This window comes from Amphiura filiformis, chromosome 13 (genome assembly GCF_039555335.1).
Source record: "Amphiura filiformis chromosome 13, Afil_fr2py, whole genome shotgun sequence".
NCBI classification, from domain to species: Eukaryota; Metazoa; Echinodermata; class Ophiuroidea; order Amphilepidida; family Amphiuridae; genus Amphiura; species Amphiura filiformis.
In genome coordinates, this window is record NC_092640.1 from 41,658,964 (window position 1) to 41,678,763 (window position 19,800).

At 38.8% G+C, this 19,800-nt stretch overlaps 1 protein-coding gene across 1 annotated transcript; it reads left to right on the forward strand.

Moving 5' to 3' along the window:
- LOC140168372 (probable 2-ketogluconate reductase) lies at nt 1-14,041 on the forward strand. The gene is made up of 4 exons (XM_072191747.1): nt 1-471; nt 1,528-1,705; nt 12,451-12,629; nt 13,111-14,041. The coding sequence occupies exons 1-4, from the start codon at nt 78-80 to the stop codon at nt 13,356-13,358; spliced, it is 999 nt and encodes a 332-aa protein (XP_072047848.1). The 5' UTR covers nt 1-77; the 3' UTR covers nt 13,359-14,041.
- Nucleotides 14,042-19,800: the final 5,759 nt, after the last annotated feature.

The following is a 19,800-nucleotide window of genomic DNA, read 5'->3' on the forward strand; positions in this document are numbered from 1 at the left end:
TCGTGGGACAAACCCCTCAGCACCGTGGCAAGATAGTACAGTGTATAGTGAAATTCAGTCGTGTAAAGAATATTACCATGGAAATGCCATATATTCTTTCATCGAAGGAACTATTTACAGCTCAGAAAGTCTACGATGATTTTCAAAAACACTTCCAGATAATCTTTATAGAAGATCTCATCGCAGACACAAGTCCTCGGCAAAAGCAACTCTATCAAGCCATTCAAGGGATACAGCTGGTAACATACAATAAAATCCTGTATACAAAAATAAAGAATGAACATTTTATATCTTCGCTTCCAAATTTGAAGATACTTAGTTACGGTGGTCTTGGTCGTGATCATTTGGATCTACCAATGTTACATAGACATGGAATCGTGGTAGCGAACTCGGGTGCTCATGACATCGTGAACACCTGTGCTGAACTTGGTTTTGGGTTAATGCTAACTTTGGCCAGAAATATTCACACGGGTAAGCTTTAGTAAATGGTCTGTGTGGGGTATAGTAGCTTATAGTGTGTGTGGAAGCTTGATGTGGGGGTGTGTTGCCCGGGTGTGTTGGCTTATTATACCAAAGTATTTTGCTTATAAATACTATATTACAAGAAGTTGGGAACCTATTATGCGTTGATTTTTTTTTAAATATGGGTATGACTTGTAATAAACATGTAGTGTTAATTAGTGTTTTTGCTGAACCATGAAATGGTATCAGCCTATATCAGTGTATGTTACGAAGTTACTAACTAACCAATGCTAACTGACTAACGTTTTGGTCTGAAATGGACAATAATATATCTAAAATGCCATGAAGGTATGACCCCATGAGTGGTGTCATATGAAAGAGGAAAACATGAAGAATATAATAAAAATATTTCCACACCCGGGGGTGCCACTCATCATAAGACCCAGGTCAATATCATATGGGTCCTTTTCATATCTCCAAATGCCAAGAAGGTATAACCCCCCCCCCCGAGTGGTGTCAAATAAAAGAGAAAAAAGAAAAGAATGTAATAAAAATCATTTCCCCACCGGGGGAGACACTCTTCATAAGACCTGGGTCAATATTCATATTTTGGGTCCTTTTCATATCTCGAAATGCAAAGAAGGTATGACCCCCGAGTGGTGTCAAATGAAAGAGAAAGAAGTAAAGAATGTATTAAAATCATTTTCCTCACCGAGGTGACACTCCTCAGAAGATCAGGGTCAATATTTCAATTTTGGGTCCTTTTCAAAATTCAAAGAAGCTATGATCCGCCCAGTGTGTCAAATGAAAGAAAAAAAAGTAAGAATATAATGCAAATAATTTCCCCACTAGGGTGACACTCCTCATAAGACTCGGTTCAATTCTTGTCCCGGGATACAATTTCTTGTTTTACCTTTTCTCCCCTTAGGATTTTTAGGGGAACATCCCGCGCTTCCCCCGCCTTTGCCTACACATTCTCAGGAATCCCGGGTCAGGATCTCACGTGTCTGTGGCAGTAATCCGACTCTGAAAGCACTTATCGTTATATTTTTGTCTTTTATTCAGGTATGCGCGCATACCTTAACAAAGATTTTGATTGGTGTACCTACTTAATGGTGAATTCAGGATCGCTTCTAATGGACTCCACGCTTGGCATTGTGGGTATGGGAAGAATAGGATACCAGATTGCAGAGAGAGCAGCCGCCTTTAAGATGAAGATTGTCTATCATAATCGAACACAAAGGTAATATCACTCTCATTAGCAAAAAGGTCATAGGACAATTACGTTTTACTATTAAACCTGTTAAACAATATAAATACAATCTCACTCATTTAACTTTTAAACTCGTGTGTAGAACATGGAGGGAACTTTACGCAGGCATGTGCCAGGGAGTATACCCAGCTGGCCTTGTGAAGTGTAGCAACAAGGTCGTTTTCCTGTTCTTGGGTCTCTGTACAAAATAAACTCAAAAGTTCTAAACACTGATATTCTCACAAAATAACCATCATTGTGCATTGTGATGTTTTGAGCATCGTCCTATAATAAATTCATTTATTCCATCGCTGGAATCTGCACAAAATAAACTCGTATTCATCATTGTGCATTGATTTATATATTTTCTAAGACATTAGATCTGTTTAATAATTTATTTTATTCAAAAAGAAAAACGTTAAGTGTTCAAACTTTAAAGCTCTTTTTCTCGAAACAGCGATTTAATTTCAAGTTAGATCATTTTACCAAATCAGGGCCGCATTGTGCATTGTAAAGAGTAACAATAAGGTAGTCTTTCCAGCCGTTGGATATCCTCACAACATAAACTCGTGGACACCATTGTGCATTGTAAAGAGTAACAATAAGGTAGTCTTTCCAGCCCTTGGATATCCTCACAAAATAAACTCGGAGACACCATTGTGCATTGTAAAGAGTAATACTAATGTAGTCTTTCCAGCCGTTGGATATCCTCACAACATAATATCGTAGACACCATTGTGCATTGTAAAGAGTAACAATAAGATAGTATTTCCATCCCTTGGATATCCTCACAAAATAACCTCGTAGACACCATATTGTGCATTGTAAAGTGTAACAAGAAGACAGACTTTCCATCCCTTGGATAAACTCGGAGACACCATTGTGCATTGTAAAGAGTAACAATAAGGTAGTATTTCCAGTCCTTGGATATCCTCACAACATAAGCTCGTAGACAGTAGACACCATTATGCATTGTAAAGTGTAACAATGAGGTAGTCTTTCCATCCCTTGGATATCCTCACAAAATAAACTCGTAGACACCATTGTGCATTGTAAAGTGTAACAACAAGGTAATCTTTCCAGCCCTTGCATATCCTCACAACATAAACTCGTAGACACCATTGTGCATTGTAAAGTGTAACAATAAGGTAGTCTTTCCAGCCCTTGGATATCCTCACAACATAAACTCGTGGACACCATTGTGCATTGTAAAGTGTAACAATAAGGTAGTCTTTCCACCCCTTGGATATCCTCACAACATAAACTCGGCGACACCATTGTGCATTGTAAAGTGTAACAATAAGGTAGTCTTTCCATCCCTTGGATATCCTCACCACATAAACTCGTAGACACCATTGTGCATTGTAAAGTGTAACAACAAGGTAGTCTTTCCAGCCCTTGGATGTCCTCACAACATAAACTCGTGGACACCATTGTGCATTGTAAAGTGTAACAATAAGGTAGTCCTTCCATCCCTTGGATATCCTCACAGCATAAACTCGGAGACACCATTGTGCATTGTAAAGTGTAACAATAAGGTAGTCTTTCCAGCCCTTGGATATCCTCACAACATAAACTCGTGGACACCATTGTGCATTGTAAAGTGTAACAATAAGGTAGTCCTTCCATCCCTTGGATATCCTCACAGCATAAACTCGGAGACACCATTGTGCATTGTAAAGTGTAACAATAAGGTAGTCTTTCCAGCCCTTGGATATCCTCACAACATCAACTCGTGGACACCATTGTGCATTGTAAAGTGTAACAATAAGGTAGTCCTTCCATCCCTTGGATATCCTCACAACATAAACTCGTGGACACCATTGTGCATTGTAAAGAGTAACAATAAGGTAGTCTTTCCAGCCGTTGGATATCCTCACAAAATAAACTCGGAGACACCATTGTGCATTGTAAAGAGTAATACTAATGTAGTCTTTCCAGCCGTTGGATATCCTCACAACATAACATCGTAGACACCATTGTGCATTGTAAAGAGTAACAATAAGGTAGTCTTTCCAGCCGTTGGATATCCTCACAAAATAAACTCGTGGACACCATTGTGCATTGTAAAGAGTAATACTAATGTAGTCTTTCCAGCCGTTGGATATCCTCACAACATACCATCGTAGACACCATTGTGCATTGTAAAGAGTAACAATAAGGTAGTCTTTCCAGCCCTTGGATATCCTCACAACATTTAACTCGTAGACACCATTGTGCATTGTAAAGTGTAACAATAAGGTAGTCCTTCCAGCCCTTGGATATCCTCACAACATAAACTCGGAGACACCATTGTGCATTGTAAAGTGTAACAATAAGGTAGTCTTTCCATCCCTTGCATATCCTCACAACATAAACTCGTGGACACCATTGTGCATTGTAAAGAGTAACAATAAGGTAGTCTTTCCAGCCCTTGGATATCCTCACAACATAAACTCGTGGACACCATTGTGCATTGTAAAGTGTAACAATAAGGTAGTCTTTCCAGCCCTTGGATATCCTCACAACATAAACTCGGAGACACCATTGTGCATTGTAAAGAGTAACAATAAGGTAGTCTTTCCAGCCCTTGGATATCCTCACAAAATGAACCCGTAGACACCATTGTGCATTGTAAAGAGTAACAATAAGGTAGTCTTTCCAGCCCTTGGGATATCCTCACAAAATAAACTCGGAGACACCATTGTACATTGTAAAGAGTAACAATAAGGTAGTCTTTCCAGCCCTTGGATATCCTCACAACATAAACTCGTGGACACCATTGTGCATTGTAAAGTGTAACAATAAGGTAGTATTTCCAGTCCTTGGATATCCTCACAACATAAACTCGGCGACACCATTGTGCATTGTAAAGTGTAACAATAAGGTAGTCTTTCCATCCCTTGGATATCCTCACCACATAAACTCGTAGACACCATTGTGCATTGTAAAGTGTAACAACAAGGTAGTCTTTCCAGCCCTTGGATATCCTCACAACATAAACTCGTGGACACCATTGTGCATTGTAAAGTGTAACAATAAGGTAGTCCTTCCATCCCTTGGATATCCTCACAGCATAAACTCGGAGACACCATTGTGCATTGTAAAGTGTCACAATAAGGTAGTCTTTCCAGCCCTTGGATATCCTCACAACATAAACTCGGAGACACCATTGTGCATTGTAAAGAGTAACAATAAGGTAGTCTTTCCAGCCCTTGGATATCCTCACAAAATAAACTCGGAGACACCATTGTGCATTGTAAAGAGTAACAATAAGGTAGTCTTTCCAGCCCTTGGATATCCTCACAAAATAAACCCGTAGACACCATTGTGCATTGTAAAGAGTAATAATAATGTAGTCTTTCCAGCCCTTGGATATCCTCACAACATAACCTCGTAGACACCATTGTGCATTGTAAAGTGTAACAATAAGGTAGTCCTTCCATCCCTTGGATATCCTCACAACATAAACTCGTGGACACCATTGTGCATTGTAAAGAGTAACAATAAGGTAGTCTTTCCAGCCGTTGGATATCCTCACAAAATAAACTCGGAGACACCATTGTGCATTGTAAAGAGTAATACTAATGTAGTCTTTCCAGCCGTTGGATATCCTCACAACATAACATCGTAGACACCATTGTGCATTGTAAAGAGTAACAATAAGGTAGTCTTTCCAACCCTTGGATATCCTCACAAAATAAACTCGTGGACACCATTGTGCATTGTAAAGAGTAACAATAAGGTAGTCTTTCCAGCCCTTGGATATCCTCACAACATAAACTCGTGGACACCATTGTGCATTGTAAAGAATAACAAAAAGGTAGTCTTTCCAGCCCTTGGATATCCTCATAACATAAGCTCGTAGACAGTAGACACCATTGTGCATTGTAAAGTGTAACAATAAGGTAGTCTTTCCATCCCTTGGATATCCTCACAACATAAACTCGTAGACACCATTGTGCATTGTAAAGAGTAACAATAAGGTAGTATTTCCAGTCCTTGGATATCCTCACAACATAAGCTCGTAGACACCATTGTGCATTGTAAAGTGTAACAATAAGGTAGTCTTTCCGGCCCTTGGATATCCTCACAACATAAACTCATAGACACCATTGTGCATTGTAAAGTGTAACAATAAGGTAGTCTTTCCAGCCCTTGGATATCCTCACAAAATAAACTCGGAGACACCATTGTGCATTGTAAAGAGTAACAATAAGGTAGTCTTTCCATCCCTTGGATATCCTCACAACATAACCTCGTGGACACCATTGTGCATTGTAAAGTGTAACAACAAGGTAGTCTTTCCAGCCCTTGGATATCCTCACAAAATAAACTCGTAGACACCATTGTGCATTGTAAAGAGTAACAATAAGGTAGTCTTTCCAGCCCTTGGATATCCTCACAAAATAAACCCGTAGACACCATTGTGCATTGTAAAGAGTAACAATAAGGTAGTCTTTCCAGCCCTTGGATATCCTCACAAAATAAACTCGTAGACACCATTGTGCATTGTAAAGAGTAACAATAAGGTAGTCTTTCCAGCCCTTGGATATCCTCACAAAATAAACCCGTAGACACCATTGTGCATTGTAAAGAGTAACAATAAGGTAGTCTTTCCACCCCTTGGATATCCTCACAACATAAACTCGGAGACACCATTGTGCATTGTAAAGTGTAACAATAAGGTAGTCTTTCCATCCCTTGATATCCTCACAACATAAACTCGGAGACACCATTGTGCATTGTAAAGTGTAACAAGAAGACGGACTTTCCAGCCGTTGGATATCCTCACAACATAAGCTCGTGGACACCATTGTGCATTGTAAAGTGTAACAATAAGGTAGTCTTTCCATCCCTTGATATCCTCACAAAATAAACTCGAGACACCATTGTGCATTGTAAAGAGTAACAATAAGGTAGTCTTTCCATCCCTTGGATATCCTCACAACATAACCTCGTGGACACCATTGTGCATTGTAAAGTGTAACAACAAGGTAGTCTTTCCAGCCCTTGGATATCCTCACAAAATAAACTCGTGGACACCATTGTGCATTGTAAAGAGTAACAATAAGGTAGTCTTTCCAGCCCTTGGATATCCTCACAAAATAAACCCGTAGACACCATTGTGCATTGTAAAGAGTAACAATAAGGTAGTCTTTCCAGCCCTTGGATATCCTCACAACATAAACTCGTGGACACCATTGTGTATTGTAAAGTGTAACAATAAGGTAGTCTTTCCACCCCTTGGATATCCTCACAAAATAAACCCGTAGACACCATTGTGCATTGTAAAGAGTAACAATAAGGTAGTCTTTCCACCCCTTGGATATCCTCACAACATAAACTCGGAGACACCATTGTGCATTGTAAAGTGTAACAATAAGGTAGTCTTTCCATCCCTTGGATATCCTCACAACATAAACTCGGAGACACCATTGTGCATTGTAAAGTGTAACAAGAAGACTGACTTTCCAGCCGTTGGATATCCTCACAACATAAGCTCGTGGACACCATTGTGCATTGTAAAGTGTAACAATAAGGTAGTCTTTCCATCCCTTGGATATCCTCACAAAATAAACTCGGAGACACCATTGTGCATTGTAAAGAGTAACAATAAGGTAGTCTTTCCATCCCTTGGATATCCTCACAACATAACCTCGTGGACACCATTGTGCATTGTAAAGTGTAACAACAAGGTAGTCTTTCCAGCCCTTGGATATCCTCACAAAATAAACTCGTGGACACCATTGTGCATTGTAAAGAGTAACAATAAGGTAGTCTTTCCAGCCCTTGGATATCCTCACAAAATAAACCCGTAGACACCATTGTGCATTGTAAAGTGTAACAATAAGGTAGTCTTTCCACCCCTTGGATATCCTCACAACATAAACTCGGAGACACCATTGTGCATTGTAAAGTGTAACAATAAGGTAGTCTTTCCATCCCTTGGATATCCTCACAACATAAACTCGTAGACACCATTGTGCATTGTAAAGTGTAACAACAAGGTAGTCTTCCCAGCCCTTGGATATCCTCACAACATAAACTCGTGGACACCATTGTGCATTGTAAAGTGTAACAATAAGGTAGTCTTTCCAGCCCTTGGATATCCTCACAAAATGAACTCGGAGACACCATTGTGCATTGTAAAGAGTAACAATAAGGTAGTCTTTCCAGCCCTTGGATATCCTCACAACATAAACTCGGAGACACCATTGTGCATTGTAAAGTGTAACAATAAGGTAGTCTTTCCATCCCTTGGATATCCTCACATCATAAACTCGTAGACACCATTGTGCATTGTAAAGTGTAACAACAAGGTAGTCTTTCCAGCCCTTGGATATCCTCACAACATAAACTCGTGGACACCATTGTGCATTGTAAAGAATAACAAAAAGGTAGTCTTTCCAGCCCTTGGATATCCTCACAACATAAACTCGTGGACACCATTGTGCATTGTAAAGTGTAACAATAAGGTAGTCTTTCCACCCCTTGGATATCCTCACAACATAAACTCGGAGACACCATTGTGCATTGTAAAGTGTAACAATAAGGTAGTCTTTCCATCCCTTGGATATCCTCACAACATAAACTCGGAGACACCATTGTGCATTGTAAAGTGTAACAAGAAGACTGACTTTCCAGCCGTTGGATATCCTCACAACATAAGCTCGTGGACACCATTGTGCATTGTAAAGTGTAACAACAAGACTGACTTTCCAGCCCTTGGATATCCTCACAAAATAAACTCGTGGACACCATTGTGCATTGTAAAGAGTAACAATAAGGTAGTCTTTCCAGCCCTTGGATATCCTCACAAAATAAACCCGTAGACACCATTGTGCATTGTAAAGAGTAACAATAAGGTAGTCTTTCCAGCCCTTGGATATCCTCACAACATAAACTCGTGGACACCATTGTGCATTGTAAAGTGTAACAATAAGGTAGTCTTTCCACCCCTTGGATATCCTCACAACATAAACTCGGAGACACCATTGTGCATTGTAAAGTGTAACAATAAGGTAGTCTTTCCATCCCTTGGATATCCTCACAACATAAACTCGTAGACACCATTGTGCATTGTAAAGTGTAACAACAAGGTAGTCTTTCCAGCCCTTGGATATCCTCACAACATAAACTCGTGGACACCATTGTGCATTGTAAAGTGTAACAATAAGGTAGTCTTTCCAGCCCTTGGATATCCTCACAAAATGAACTCGGAGACACCATTGTGCATTGTAAAGAGTAACAATAAGGTAGTCTTTCCACCCCTTGGATATCCTCACAACATAAACTCGGAGACACCATTGTGCATTGTAAAGTGTAACAATAAGGTAGTCTTTCCATCCCTTGGATATCCTCACAACATAAACTCGTAGACACCATTGTGCATTGTAAAGTGTAACAACAAGGTAGTCTTTCCAGCCCTTGGATATCCTCACAACATAAACTCGTGGACACCATTGTGCATTGTAAAGTGTAACAATAAGGTAGTCTTTCCAGCCCTTGGATATCCTCACAAAATGAACTCGGAGACACCATTGTGCATTGTAAAGAGTAACAATAAGGTAGTCTTTCCAGCCCTTGGATATCCTCACAACATAAACTCGGAGACACCATTGTGCATTGTAAAGTGTAACAATAAGGTAGTCTTTCCATCCCTTGGATATCCTCACATCATAAACTCGTAGACACCATTGTGCATTGTAAAGTGTAACAACAAGGTAGTCTTTCCAGCCCTTGGATATCCTCACAACATTTAACTCGTGGACACCATTGTGCATTGTAAAGTGTAACAATAAGGTAGTCTTTCCATCCCTTGGATATCCTCACAAAATAAACTCGGAGACACCATTGTGCATTGTAAAGTGTAACAATAAGGTAGTCTTTCCATCCCTTGGATATCCTCACAACATAAACTCGTAGACACCATTGTGCATTGTAAAGTGTAACAACAAGGTAGTCTTCCCAGCCCTTGGATATCCTCACAACATAAACTCGTGGACACCATTGTGCATTGTAAAGTGTAACAATAAGGTAGTCTTTCCAGCCCTTGGATATCCTCACAAAATGAACTCGGAGACACCATTGTGCATTGTAAAGAGTAACAATAAGGTAGTCTTTCCAGCCCTTGGATATCCTCACAACATAAACTCGGAGACACCATTGTGCATTGTAAAGTGTAACAATAAGGTAGTCTTTCCATCCCTTGGATATCCTCACATCATAAACTCGTAGACACCATTGTGCATTGTAAAGTGTAACAACAAGGTAGTCTTTCCAGCCCTTGGATATCCTCACAACATAAACTCGTGGACACCATTGTGCATTGTAAAGAATAACAAAAAGGTAGTCTTTCCAGCCCTTGGATATCCTCACAACATAAACTCGTGGACACCATTGTGCATTGTAAAGTGTAACAATAAGGTAGTCTTTCCACCCCTTGGATATCCTCACAACATAAACTCGGAGACACCATTGTGCATTGTAAAGTGTAACAATAAGGTAGTCTTTCCATCCCTTGGATATCCTCACAACATAAACTCGGAGACACCATTGTGCATTGTAAAGTGTAACAAGAAGACTGACTTTCCAGCCGTTGGATATCCTCACAACATAAGCTCGTGGACACCATTGTGCATTGTAAAGTGTAACAACAAGACTGACTTTCCAGCCCTTGGATATCCTCACAAAATAAACTCGTGGACACCATTGTGCATTGTAAAGAGTAACAATAAGGTAGTCTTTCCAGCCCTTGGATATCCTCACAAAATAAACCCGTAGACACCATTGTGCATTGTAAAGAGTAACAATAAGGTAGTCTTTCCAGCCCTTGGATATCCTCACAACATAAACTCGTGGACACCATTGTGCATTGTAAAGTGTAACAATAAGGTAGTCTTTCCACCCCTTGGATATCCTCACAACATAAACTCGGAGACACCATTGTGCATTGTAAAGTGTAACAATAAGGTAGTCTTTCCATCCCATGCATAAACTGTAGACACCATTGTGCATTGTAAAGTGTAACAACAAGGTAGTCTTTCCAGCCCTTGGATATCCTCACAACATAAACTCGTGGACACCATTGTGCATTGTAAAGTGTAACAATAAGGTAGTCTTTCCAGCCCTTGGATATCCTCACAAAATGAACTCGAGACACCATTGTGCATTGTAAAGAGTAACAATAAGGTAGTCTTTCCACCCCTTGGATATCCTCACAACATAAACTCGGAGACACCATTGTGCATTGTAAAGTGTAACAATAAGGTAGTCTTTCCATCCCTTGGATATCCTCACAACATAAACTCGTAGACACCATTGTGCATTGTAAAGTGTAACAACAAGGTAGTCTTTCCAGCCCTTGGATATCCTCACAACATAAACTCGTGGACACCATTGTGCATTGTAAAGTGTAACAATAAGGTAGTCTTTCCAGCCCTTGGATATCCTCACAAAATGAACTCGGAGACACCATTGTGCATTGTAAAGAGTAACAATAAGGTAGTCTTTCCAGCCCTTGGATATCCTCACAACATAAACTCGGAGACACCATTGTGCATTGTAAAGTGTAACAATAAGGTAGTCTTTCCATCCCTTGATATCCTCACATCATAAACTCGTAGACACCATTGTGCATTGTAAAGTGTAACAACAAGGTAGTCTTTCCAGCCCTTGGATATCCTCACAACATTTAACTCGTAGACACCATTGTGCATTGTAAAGTGTAACAATAAGGTAGTCTTTCCATCCCTTGGATATCCTCACAAAATAAACTCGAGACACCATTGTGCATTGTAAAGTGTAACAATAAGGTAGTCTTTCCAGCCCTTGGATATCCTCACAACATTTAACTCGTGGACACCATTGTGCATTGTAAAGTGTAACAATAAGGTAGTCTTTCCATCCCTTGGATATCCTCACAAAATAAACTCGGAGACACCATTGTGCATTGTAAAGTGTAACAATAAGGTAGTCTTTCCAGCCCTTGGATATCCTCACAACATTAAACTCGGAGACACCATTGTGCATTGTAAAGTGTAACAAGAAGACTGACTTTCCAGCCGTTGGATATCCTCACAACATAAGCTCGTGGACACCATTGTGCATTGTAAAGTGTAACAATAAGGTAGTCTTTCCATCCCTTGGATATCCTCACAAAATAAACTCGTAGACACCATTGTGCATTGTAAAGTGTAACAATAAGGTAGTCTTTCCCGCCCTTGGATATCCTCACAACATAACCTCGTAGACACCATTGTGCATTGTAAAGTGTAACAATAAGGTAGTCTTTCCATCCCTTGGATATCCTCACAAAATAAACTCGTAGACACCATTGTGCATTGTAAAGAATAACAATAAGGTAGTCTTTCCAGCCCTTGGATATCCTCACAAAATAAACCCGGAGACACCATTGTGCATTGTAAAGTGTAACAATAAGGTAGTCTTTCCAGCCCTTGGATATCCTCACAACATAAACTCGGAGACACCATTGTGCATTGTAAAATGTAACAATAAGGTAGTCTTTCCAGCCCTTGGATATCCTCACAACATAAACTCGGAGACTGCATTGTAAAGTGTAACAATAAGGTAGTCTTTCCATCCCTTGGATATCCTCACAATATAAACTCGGAGACACCATTGTGCATTGTAAAGTATAACAACAATACAGACTTTCCAGTCCCTATCTCACTGTGCATTGTGAAGTGCAATAATCATTGATAACAATTACCGCATCTTGTATTGAATTCCAGGAGTAAGGAGGACGAAGAACGTGTCAATGCTAAATATTGTCAAACTCTCGATGAATTACTGCGTATGTCTGATCACGTGATGCTGACTGTGCCTTTGAGTGACGAAACGAAAAGCATGATTGGTGCGAGGGAACTGAAACTGATGAAGCCTAATGCTGCAATAATCAACATTTCACGTGGTAAGTTGTTAATGAATTTGATTAAAGGCGAACTATCATATTGTCCTTAGTATATGTATGAAAATATTTTGTTTGTGTATGTTATCAAAGGTTTCTTTAAAGCATCATTTTTGAAAAGTATGATAAATAGGTTTTTAAATTTTTCAAATCAACAAATCGAATGTGATGTTATGTAAAGAAATGTTTTGTAACTCAACTCAGAGCTCAGCTAATCGCTTTTAGGCAAAGCGGTGGAGTGATCAATTTATTGGCAGTTTGCACCCCAAATATAAAGCCCTGATGAGCTGAGGATGCTTACTTTTATAGCAAAAACTTGCAACTAATGGAATTTCAATATTAGAGTCACGCCAAAACAGGCTGCAGTTAATAAAGTTGCGAAAAATTTTGACTAAAAAACTGAATTCAGTTTTAAAACTGAAAATTCTCATGCTTGTATTCAACTTGTAACCGTTTCTGCGATCATTTTGTCCTATTTCTCCAGGTGCCGTAATCCACCAAGATGCCCTAATCGAAGCACTCAACAACCACACCATCCAAGGCGCAGCCCTTGATGTGACTACACCCGAACCATTACCACCCGATCACCCGCTACTGAAGATGTCCAATGTCATTGTCACCCCACACACAGCAGGGGCAACTATTAAGACATTCTATTCTAATTTCCAAATTTGTTTAGAAAGCATGAAAGCTGCTATTGAAGGGCGACCTGTGCCTAATGAAATTAAATAATGATGCACGTGATGTCATACAAACATAATTATTTTAAGCATTTATTTTTTCAAACTTCTTTGAAACATTTTCAACATGGGTTATTATTTAGATCACGAAAACGGGTCAAAACTTTTTGTATGATTAATTCAACACATTTTAATGTTGACAAAATGTTACTGTAAAATAATTTTGCAAAACATTTATAAGAAAAAGGTTTTTTATACATTTAAAATAAGAATAGTTGTAATGTTTATAAGGCAACTCTTGAACTTGTTTTTAAAATGTTGTTTGAAAAAGTTCTACAGTACATAACCTTTGTGACCCATTCGAAAATGTTTTGTGTTTGCTGATGTAAGCAGAGAAAGAAAGGAAGTTAATAAAGAAAGAACGAAAGAAAGAAATAAAGGAAGGAAGGAAGGAAGGAAATAAGTTTTTTTTTCACATTGCATATATCATACTTTTCATGTTTTACAGCGCCTTAGATTATATTTCTATTATACCACTGCACATTAATTAGATGGTTTTGGTCCAACCTATCCCAGATCAAAAATATACATGGCAGTACCATTTGAAATAATGGTAAATCACATATTTTATCAGGCGATAGATGAACGGTTGGGTTCACAGTGGTTAGGTCTACGAAGAAGTAGCAACGAAGAAGAAACGAAGTTTTTGTAAATGAAATTCAAGACAAAAATTTTCTTGGAAAATAGCAAGAATTTAATTTTCTTTCAGTATAATTTTTTCTGGCCTTCTGAAAAAGGGCGAGTTACTGTTAGACCATTTGGCGAGTTACTGTTAAACGATTGGGCGAGTTACTGTAAGGCCATTGGGTGAGTTACTGTTAGACCATTGGGCAAGTTACTGTTAGACCATTGGGCCAGTTACTGATAGACCATTGGGCGAGTTACTTTTAGACCAATGGGCGAGTTACTGTTAGACCATTGGGTGAGTTATTGTTAGAGTTACGGTTAGACCATTTGGCGAATTTAATTTGTAATTTAAATTTACAAATTTATCTTGTAAACTAAATTTGCAAATTAAAAAATATAAACATGTAAAAATTGTAGCTTCAATACAATGTTGGGAACATTGGTGTGACACACTTAAAGCCATAATGTGTGATTAACCCCAGACGGAGACAATGACACACAAGGCAACAGCAATTTTTGGCAATACTTATTGGCCATCAGGATAGACAATAATTTTATTTTCATAAACAAAGATTCAGCCATTATATCATTACAAGCAAAGGGTTTGTACACAACCCTGGAATGAAATCAGAAAGGATGGGATTCCAAGATAAAAGTAAAATACTCAACCCAATTTCTGTTCGACAGTAAACCAACTGAGGAATCATGAATCCCAAATCAAGCAAGTTCAAAAAGGGAAAAATCAAAAGGATGGGATTCCAAGATAAAAGTAAAAATACTCAACCCAATTTCTGTTCGACAGTAAACCAACTGAGGAATCATGAATCCCAAATCAAGCAAGTTCAAAAAGGGAAAAATCAAAAGGATGGGATTCCAAGATAAAAGTAAAAATACTCAACCCAATTTCTGTTCGACAGTAAACCAACTGAGGAATCATGAATCCCAATAGCAAATTCAAAGGGGAACTCCAGAATAAGAGCAAAGCCGCTCAACCCAATTTCTATTCTACAGTAAGCATTACTGAGGAACGTGGAGCCCACAAAATAACCCGACAAAGGGATTTTTATAATGGCCGAAACTTTCCACTCTATCAGTTTTTCATTATATAATTAGTGCATACAGTATTAACTGATATTAATATGAAATATAGAGATACAGGTGCATATAAGTGAAAGATGCAAGATAAAAGAAAACAAACATCTCCTTGTTTAATACATGTATATAGCTTGTCCTCTAAGTATTATATGTAATTAAACATGACATGTTTAACTCTTGATCGATAAGTCTGTCTTCTGTGAGGACTCCTTTCTATGTTAGAATTTTTTGAAAACAGATGTTGTAATAATGCAATAAGCTGCAGTTAAATTTTATGCTGCTATTATATATAAAAAATAGCATTATAATGAATTTTGACCGCGCATGTCGGGAGCTTATCATTTATTTGCTATTTTATATCAACAAGGATATTTGAGATTCCAAGATGAAAGCAAAATGCTCAACCCAATTTCTGTTCCACAGTAACACTACAGAGGAATCTGAATCCCAAAGCAAATCCAGGGGAAATTAATACAAATCCTCATGGAATTCCAAGATAAAAGTAAAAATACTCAACCCAATTTCTGTTCTACAGTGAATACCCGACTGAAGAATCCAAATCCCATAAAAATTTTCTTTACCCATATAATTATTTGTGCTCAAATAGCATGCCTAAAGCATGCTATATATCATGCAACTATTTAATTTGTTTTCCTTAATTATGTAAGGAAAGCAGTACCTGCCTTTTTTAAAAACAACTTATGATTTGCTTGAAATAAAGTTATGTGCTTGCATTAACATATTTGACAAACACATAGGCTCCCCTTTAATTGGGAGAGGTGGGTGGGAATTAAAATTTTTTGTCTATCCATTCTGGAAACCAATAATGTAATGAAAACAAAACACCACGACAGTGACCAGCGCAGACGAGAGGGCAGCTCTCATTGGTCAACACACGATGCTGTCACGCTGCTATGGCAACACCCGGCCGGGAAAACACAGACCCGATCGGTATGAACCGGAATTGCCTCCGCGTGGGGTCAAATTTGTTTTCTTACCGTTTCACGTTAGAAAACTTTATTTGCTCCACAGCAACGCCCTTAATTTTTGTTGAATTTTTACTTTGCATGATTATAATACCTAATGGTGTTCAGCATGTGAACTTTGGTCATTCCCACCAAATGTCATGAACATACAACAATCTATGAACCCAGATGACTCAGAATGACCCCAAAATGACCTTGCCATTTCTTGTCTTCGTTCTGTAATCATTCCCACCAAATTTGATGAACATACAACAATCTATTGCGATTTGACCTTGGATGGTCCCAAAATGACCTTGACATTTTTTGTCTCGCCTCAGTGTTCGTTCTCATCAAATTTCATAAACATGCGACAATCTATAATGATTTGACCACAGATGACCCTGAATGACCCCAAAATTACCTTAACCCACCTCCCACACTCTACCCTACCCACCACACCTTAACCCACCCAAGCTACAGTATAACTGCTTTCCACCCTGTTCCTGCACTACACCACCACATCATCTCAGCATAATATCCAGCCAATGGTCTAACCGTTACTCCCCAATTGGTCTAACAGTAACTCGCCCAATGGTCTAACAGTAACCCCTCTCAATGGTCTAACAGTAACTCACCCAATGGCCTAAAAGTAAACTCACCCAACGGTCTAACAATAACTCGCCCAATGGTCGAACAGTAACTCACCCAATGGTCTAACTGTAACTCGCCCAATGGTCTAACAGTAACTCGCCCATAACTTACCGTCAAGTTTACTCGGTGGTCTGCAGTGCACCCATATCCGTGGTAAAACATGACCTTTAAAATAATCAGGGAAGTGGAAGCACATAAGGGCGCAGACCACCAAATAGCCTCTTCATTGAAAAGCGTATACAAATCAACATTTCAAAGCGGCGTTTAAAAAGCGCCGAATTTGGGTGCTTTTTGAGTGTGTTTTTTGGTGAAAAACTGGTATCATGATGGGTGGCAAAAACACCTAAAAGTGGGTATATATATACTATTAATAGAGAAAGTGAGCATCCGAAAATCTGCGTGGCACATCCACTTACAAAATTTAAAAAAGAACCTCCCCGGGACTTTTCTAAATCGACTTGTGTAATTTCATATCCATCTAATGATTAATAAGCTAGCATCTTTAATTTAAATGAACATGCAAACCTCACACAGAACATGCCACATGGTCCCTAAAGACACCACATTGTCTATTCAATAGACATATACTTTTCCTGAACTTGAACACCACATTGTCTATTCAGTAAACATATACTTTGAACTAATTACCAATGGTCTTACAGTAACTCGCCCAATGGTCTAACAGTAACTCGCCCAATGGTCGAACAGTAACTCACCCAATGGTCTAACCGTAACCGGGACCGTAACTCGCCTAACGGTCGAACAGTAACTCACCCAATGGTCTAACCGTAACTCGCCTAATGGTCGAACAGTAACTCACCCAATGGTCGATCCGTAACCGCACAGTGTCATCGCCCCGATATCTTCATGGCAGAAATCGCCATTAGTCCAGTCAAAGTGGGTTTTGACTCACCACTAATTGCAACAGAATTTTTTTCACTGCTATGAATGTCAGAGATGTCCCCTGTACAGCATACAAAAAGTATACTAAAATATACTTGGTGGAAATGTAGTTTTTGGCAGGAAAAGGTCATACAGGGGTCAAATTTCAAAATCGCTCCAATCATTTTAAAAACCATACCAAATTATTCCTCTAGTCATAAGGATTCAGAAAAAATATAGTTTGCCATATCTGTGATGTACGGTTTTTGAGTTATAACCGAAAAGGTCAAAGGTCAAATGTTGGGGTCAACAGAGGTCAAAAAACTAAAAATTGTCTGATTTTAACCAAAATGGTCTCAAATTGTTCGGCTTGCAAACATAATTAATTTAAAGAATATTTGCACTGTTTAGGTTGTTTAATTACATGCGTAACATTGAAAACTAGGTCGGGGTCAATAGAGTTCAATGGTCAATGACCTCTTTTACCCTACTACCTAGGTAACGAAGCATCCAAGATATGGCAAACTATTCTTATTTTGGAGTGTTTTAAAGGACGAACACATTGAGACCATTTTTAAGGAGATCGGAGCATTTTTTCGAAGTTGACCCACGTGGAGCCCAAAATTTGACCTTTGACCTTTTCGCTTATAACTTGAGAATGGTACATCACAGATATGACAAACTATACTTTTTCTGAATCCTTATGACTAGAGGAATGCTTTGGTATAGTTTTTAAAAAGATTAAAGCAATTTGAAATTTGACCCCTGTATGACCTTTTCCCACCAAAAACTACCTTTCCACCAAGTATATTTTAGTATATTTTTGGTATGATGTTCAGGGGACATCTCTAAAATGTATAAAAGTGAAAAAAATTCTGTTGCAATTAGTGGTGGGTGACACCACTAATTTGTTTAGATTGACTGGACTACATGGTAGGTTAAATCCACCGCCACGCATAGCCATTTTATATCGACCTGTTTAATAGTTTTGTGTCGCATAAGAGCCGAAGGACATCTGACTAAGGCTACTGACAATAGCCCCGATTAGCCCGGTTACTGTCCTCGCTGTGTGTTAGTCAAGCATGGTACACCATAGGTCATATGGTTTTAGACTACCTTCACGATTAGCATATACACTGCGCTATATAATTCGGCACATATAAATCAAAATTATTGTCAGTTTTTGACTCACGACGCAAGCTAGTATCTCAAAGCGCAAGCCAGCGACTATCATATCTGTTAAAAATATATATTCAAGTGCAAGGATCCACATCTGGTTTCTTTATACGAAATCATTTACGGGAGATATTCATCATTTTCAAACCCGGTATCCAAAGATTTATCGTCTGAATATCAATCGTGCACAGCACATCCACGTGTATCGATCCCGTGTTTTCATTTCAGTGTCTCTTCTCTTGCTGTATAGTGTAATTATTAACCGGGCGATGTCGGTGTGAACCGGGAACCGGGGGGATTTGGTATATTGCGTCCTCATATTTTAGTACATGATTGTAGTCTGACGGGGTCAGAAAACATGCTATGTATTAGAATACAAATCTGTCTATGAGTGTGATGGTCGAAATATAATCACGAGGTGAAGGATGGATTGTTCCATTTCACGAGCCGGAACGGCAAGTGGAATGGAACAATCCATCTTTCACCGAGTGATTATATTTCGACCATTACACGAATTTAAGACAATTAATATTTGTTTTATATCACTCATGCATAAATTCTATTACTAAAATACTATTTAAGGTAGGAAATACATTTTTTCATCAACATAACACCATGTTTTGCCGTGATATACTTCACATTTTGGGGTCCACCCCATAACTAAATCGGCGAGTCTAAGAGTCAGCGCCATGGCTTGGCGTAAGCGCACCGTACGGCGCAGCACTATGATGGTAAAGACTATCACACGGAGAGGCTGATATAATTAAAGACCGAATTAAAAAGACTAGTTTGCTTCTGACGTCATGACAAAGGCGCGCCGTGATTAGTTGCTGACCTGCGCAGTATGGCATTTTTGGTCTGGTTGACAGGACGTCATACGCAAACTAGTCTTTTTAATTCGGTCTTCAATTATAGTAAAAATGATAAATGGTGATCAACCAATGAACTGTCTAGAATTTATGTATGGGTGATAATAATACATAATGCAATACATTCATCATGACTACATCATTCGCTGTATCATGTTTGGCCCTGAAG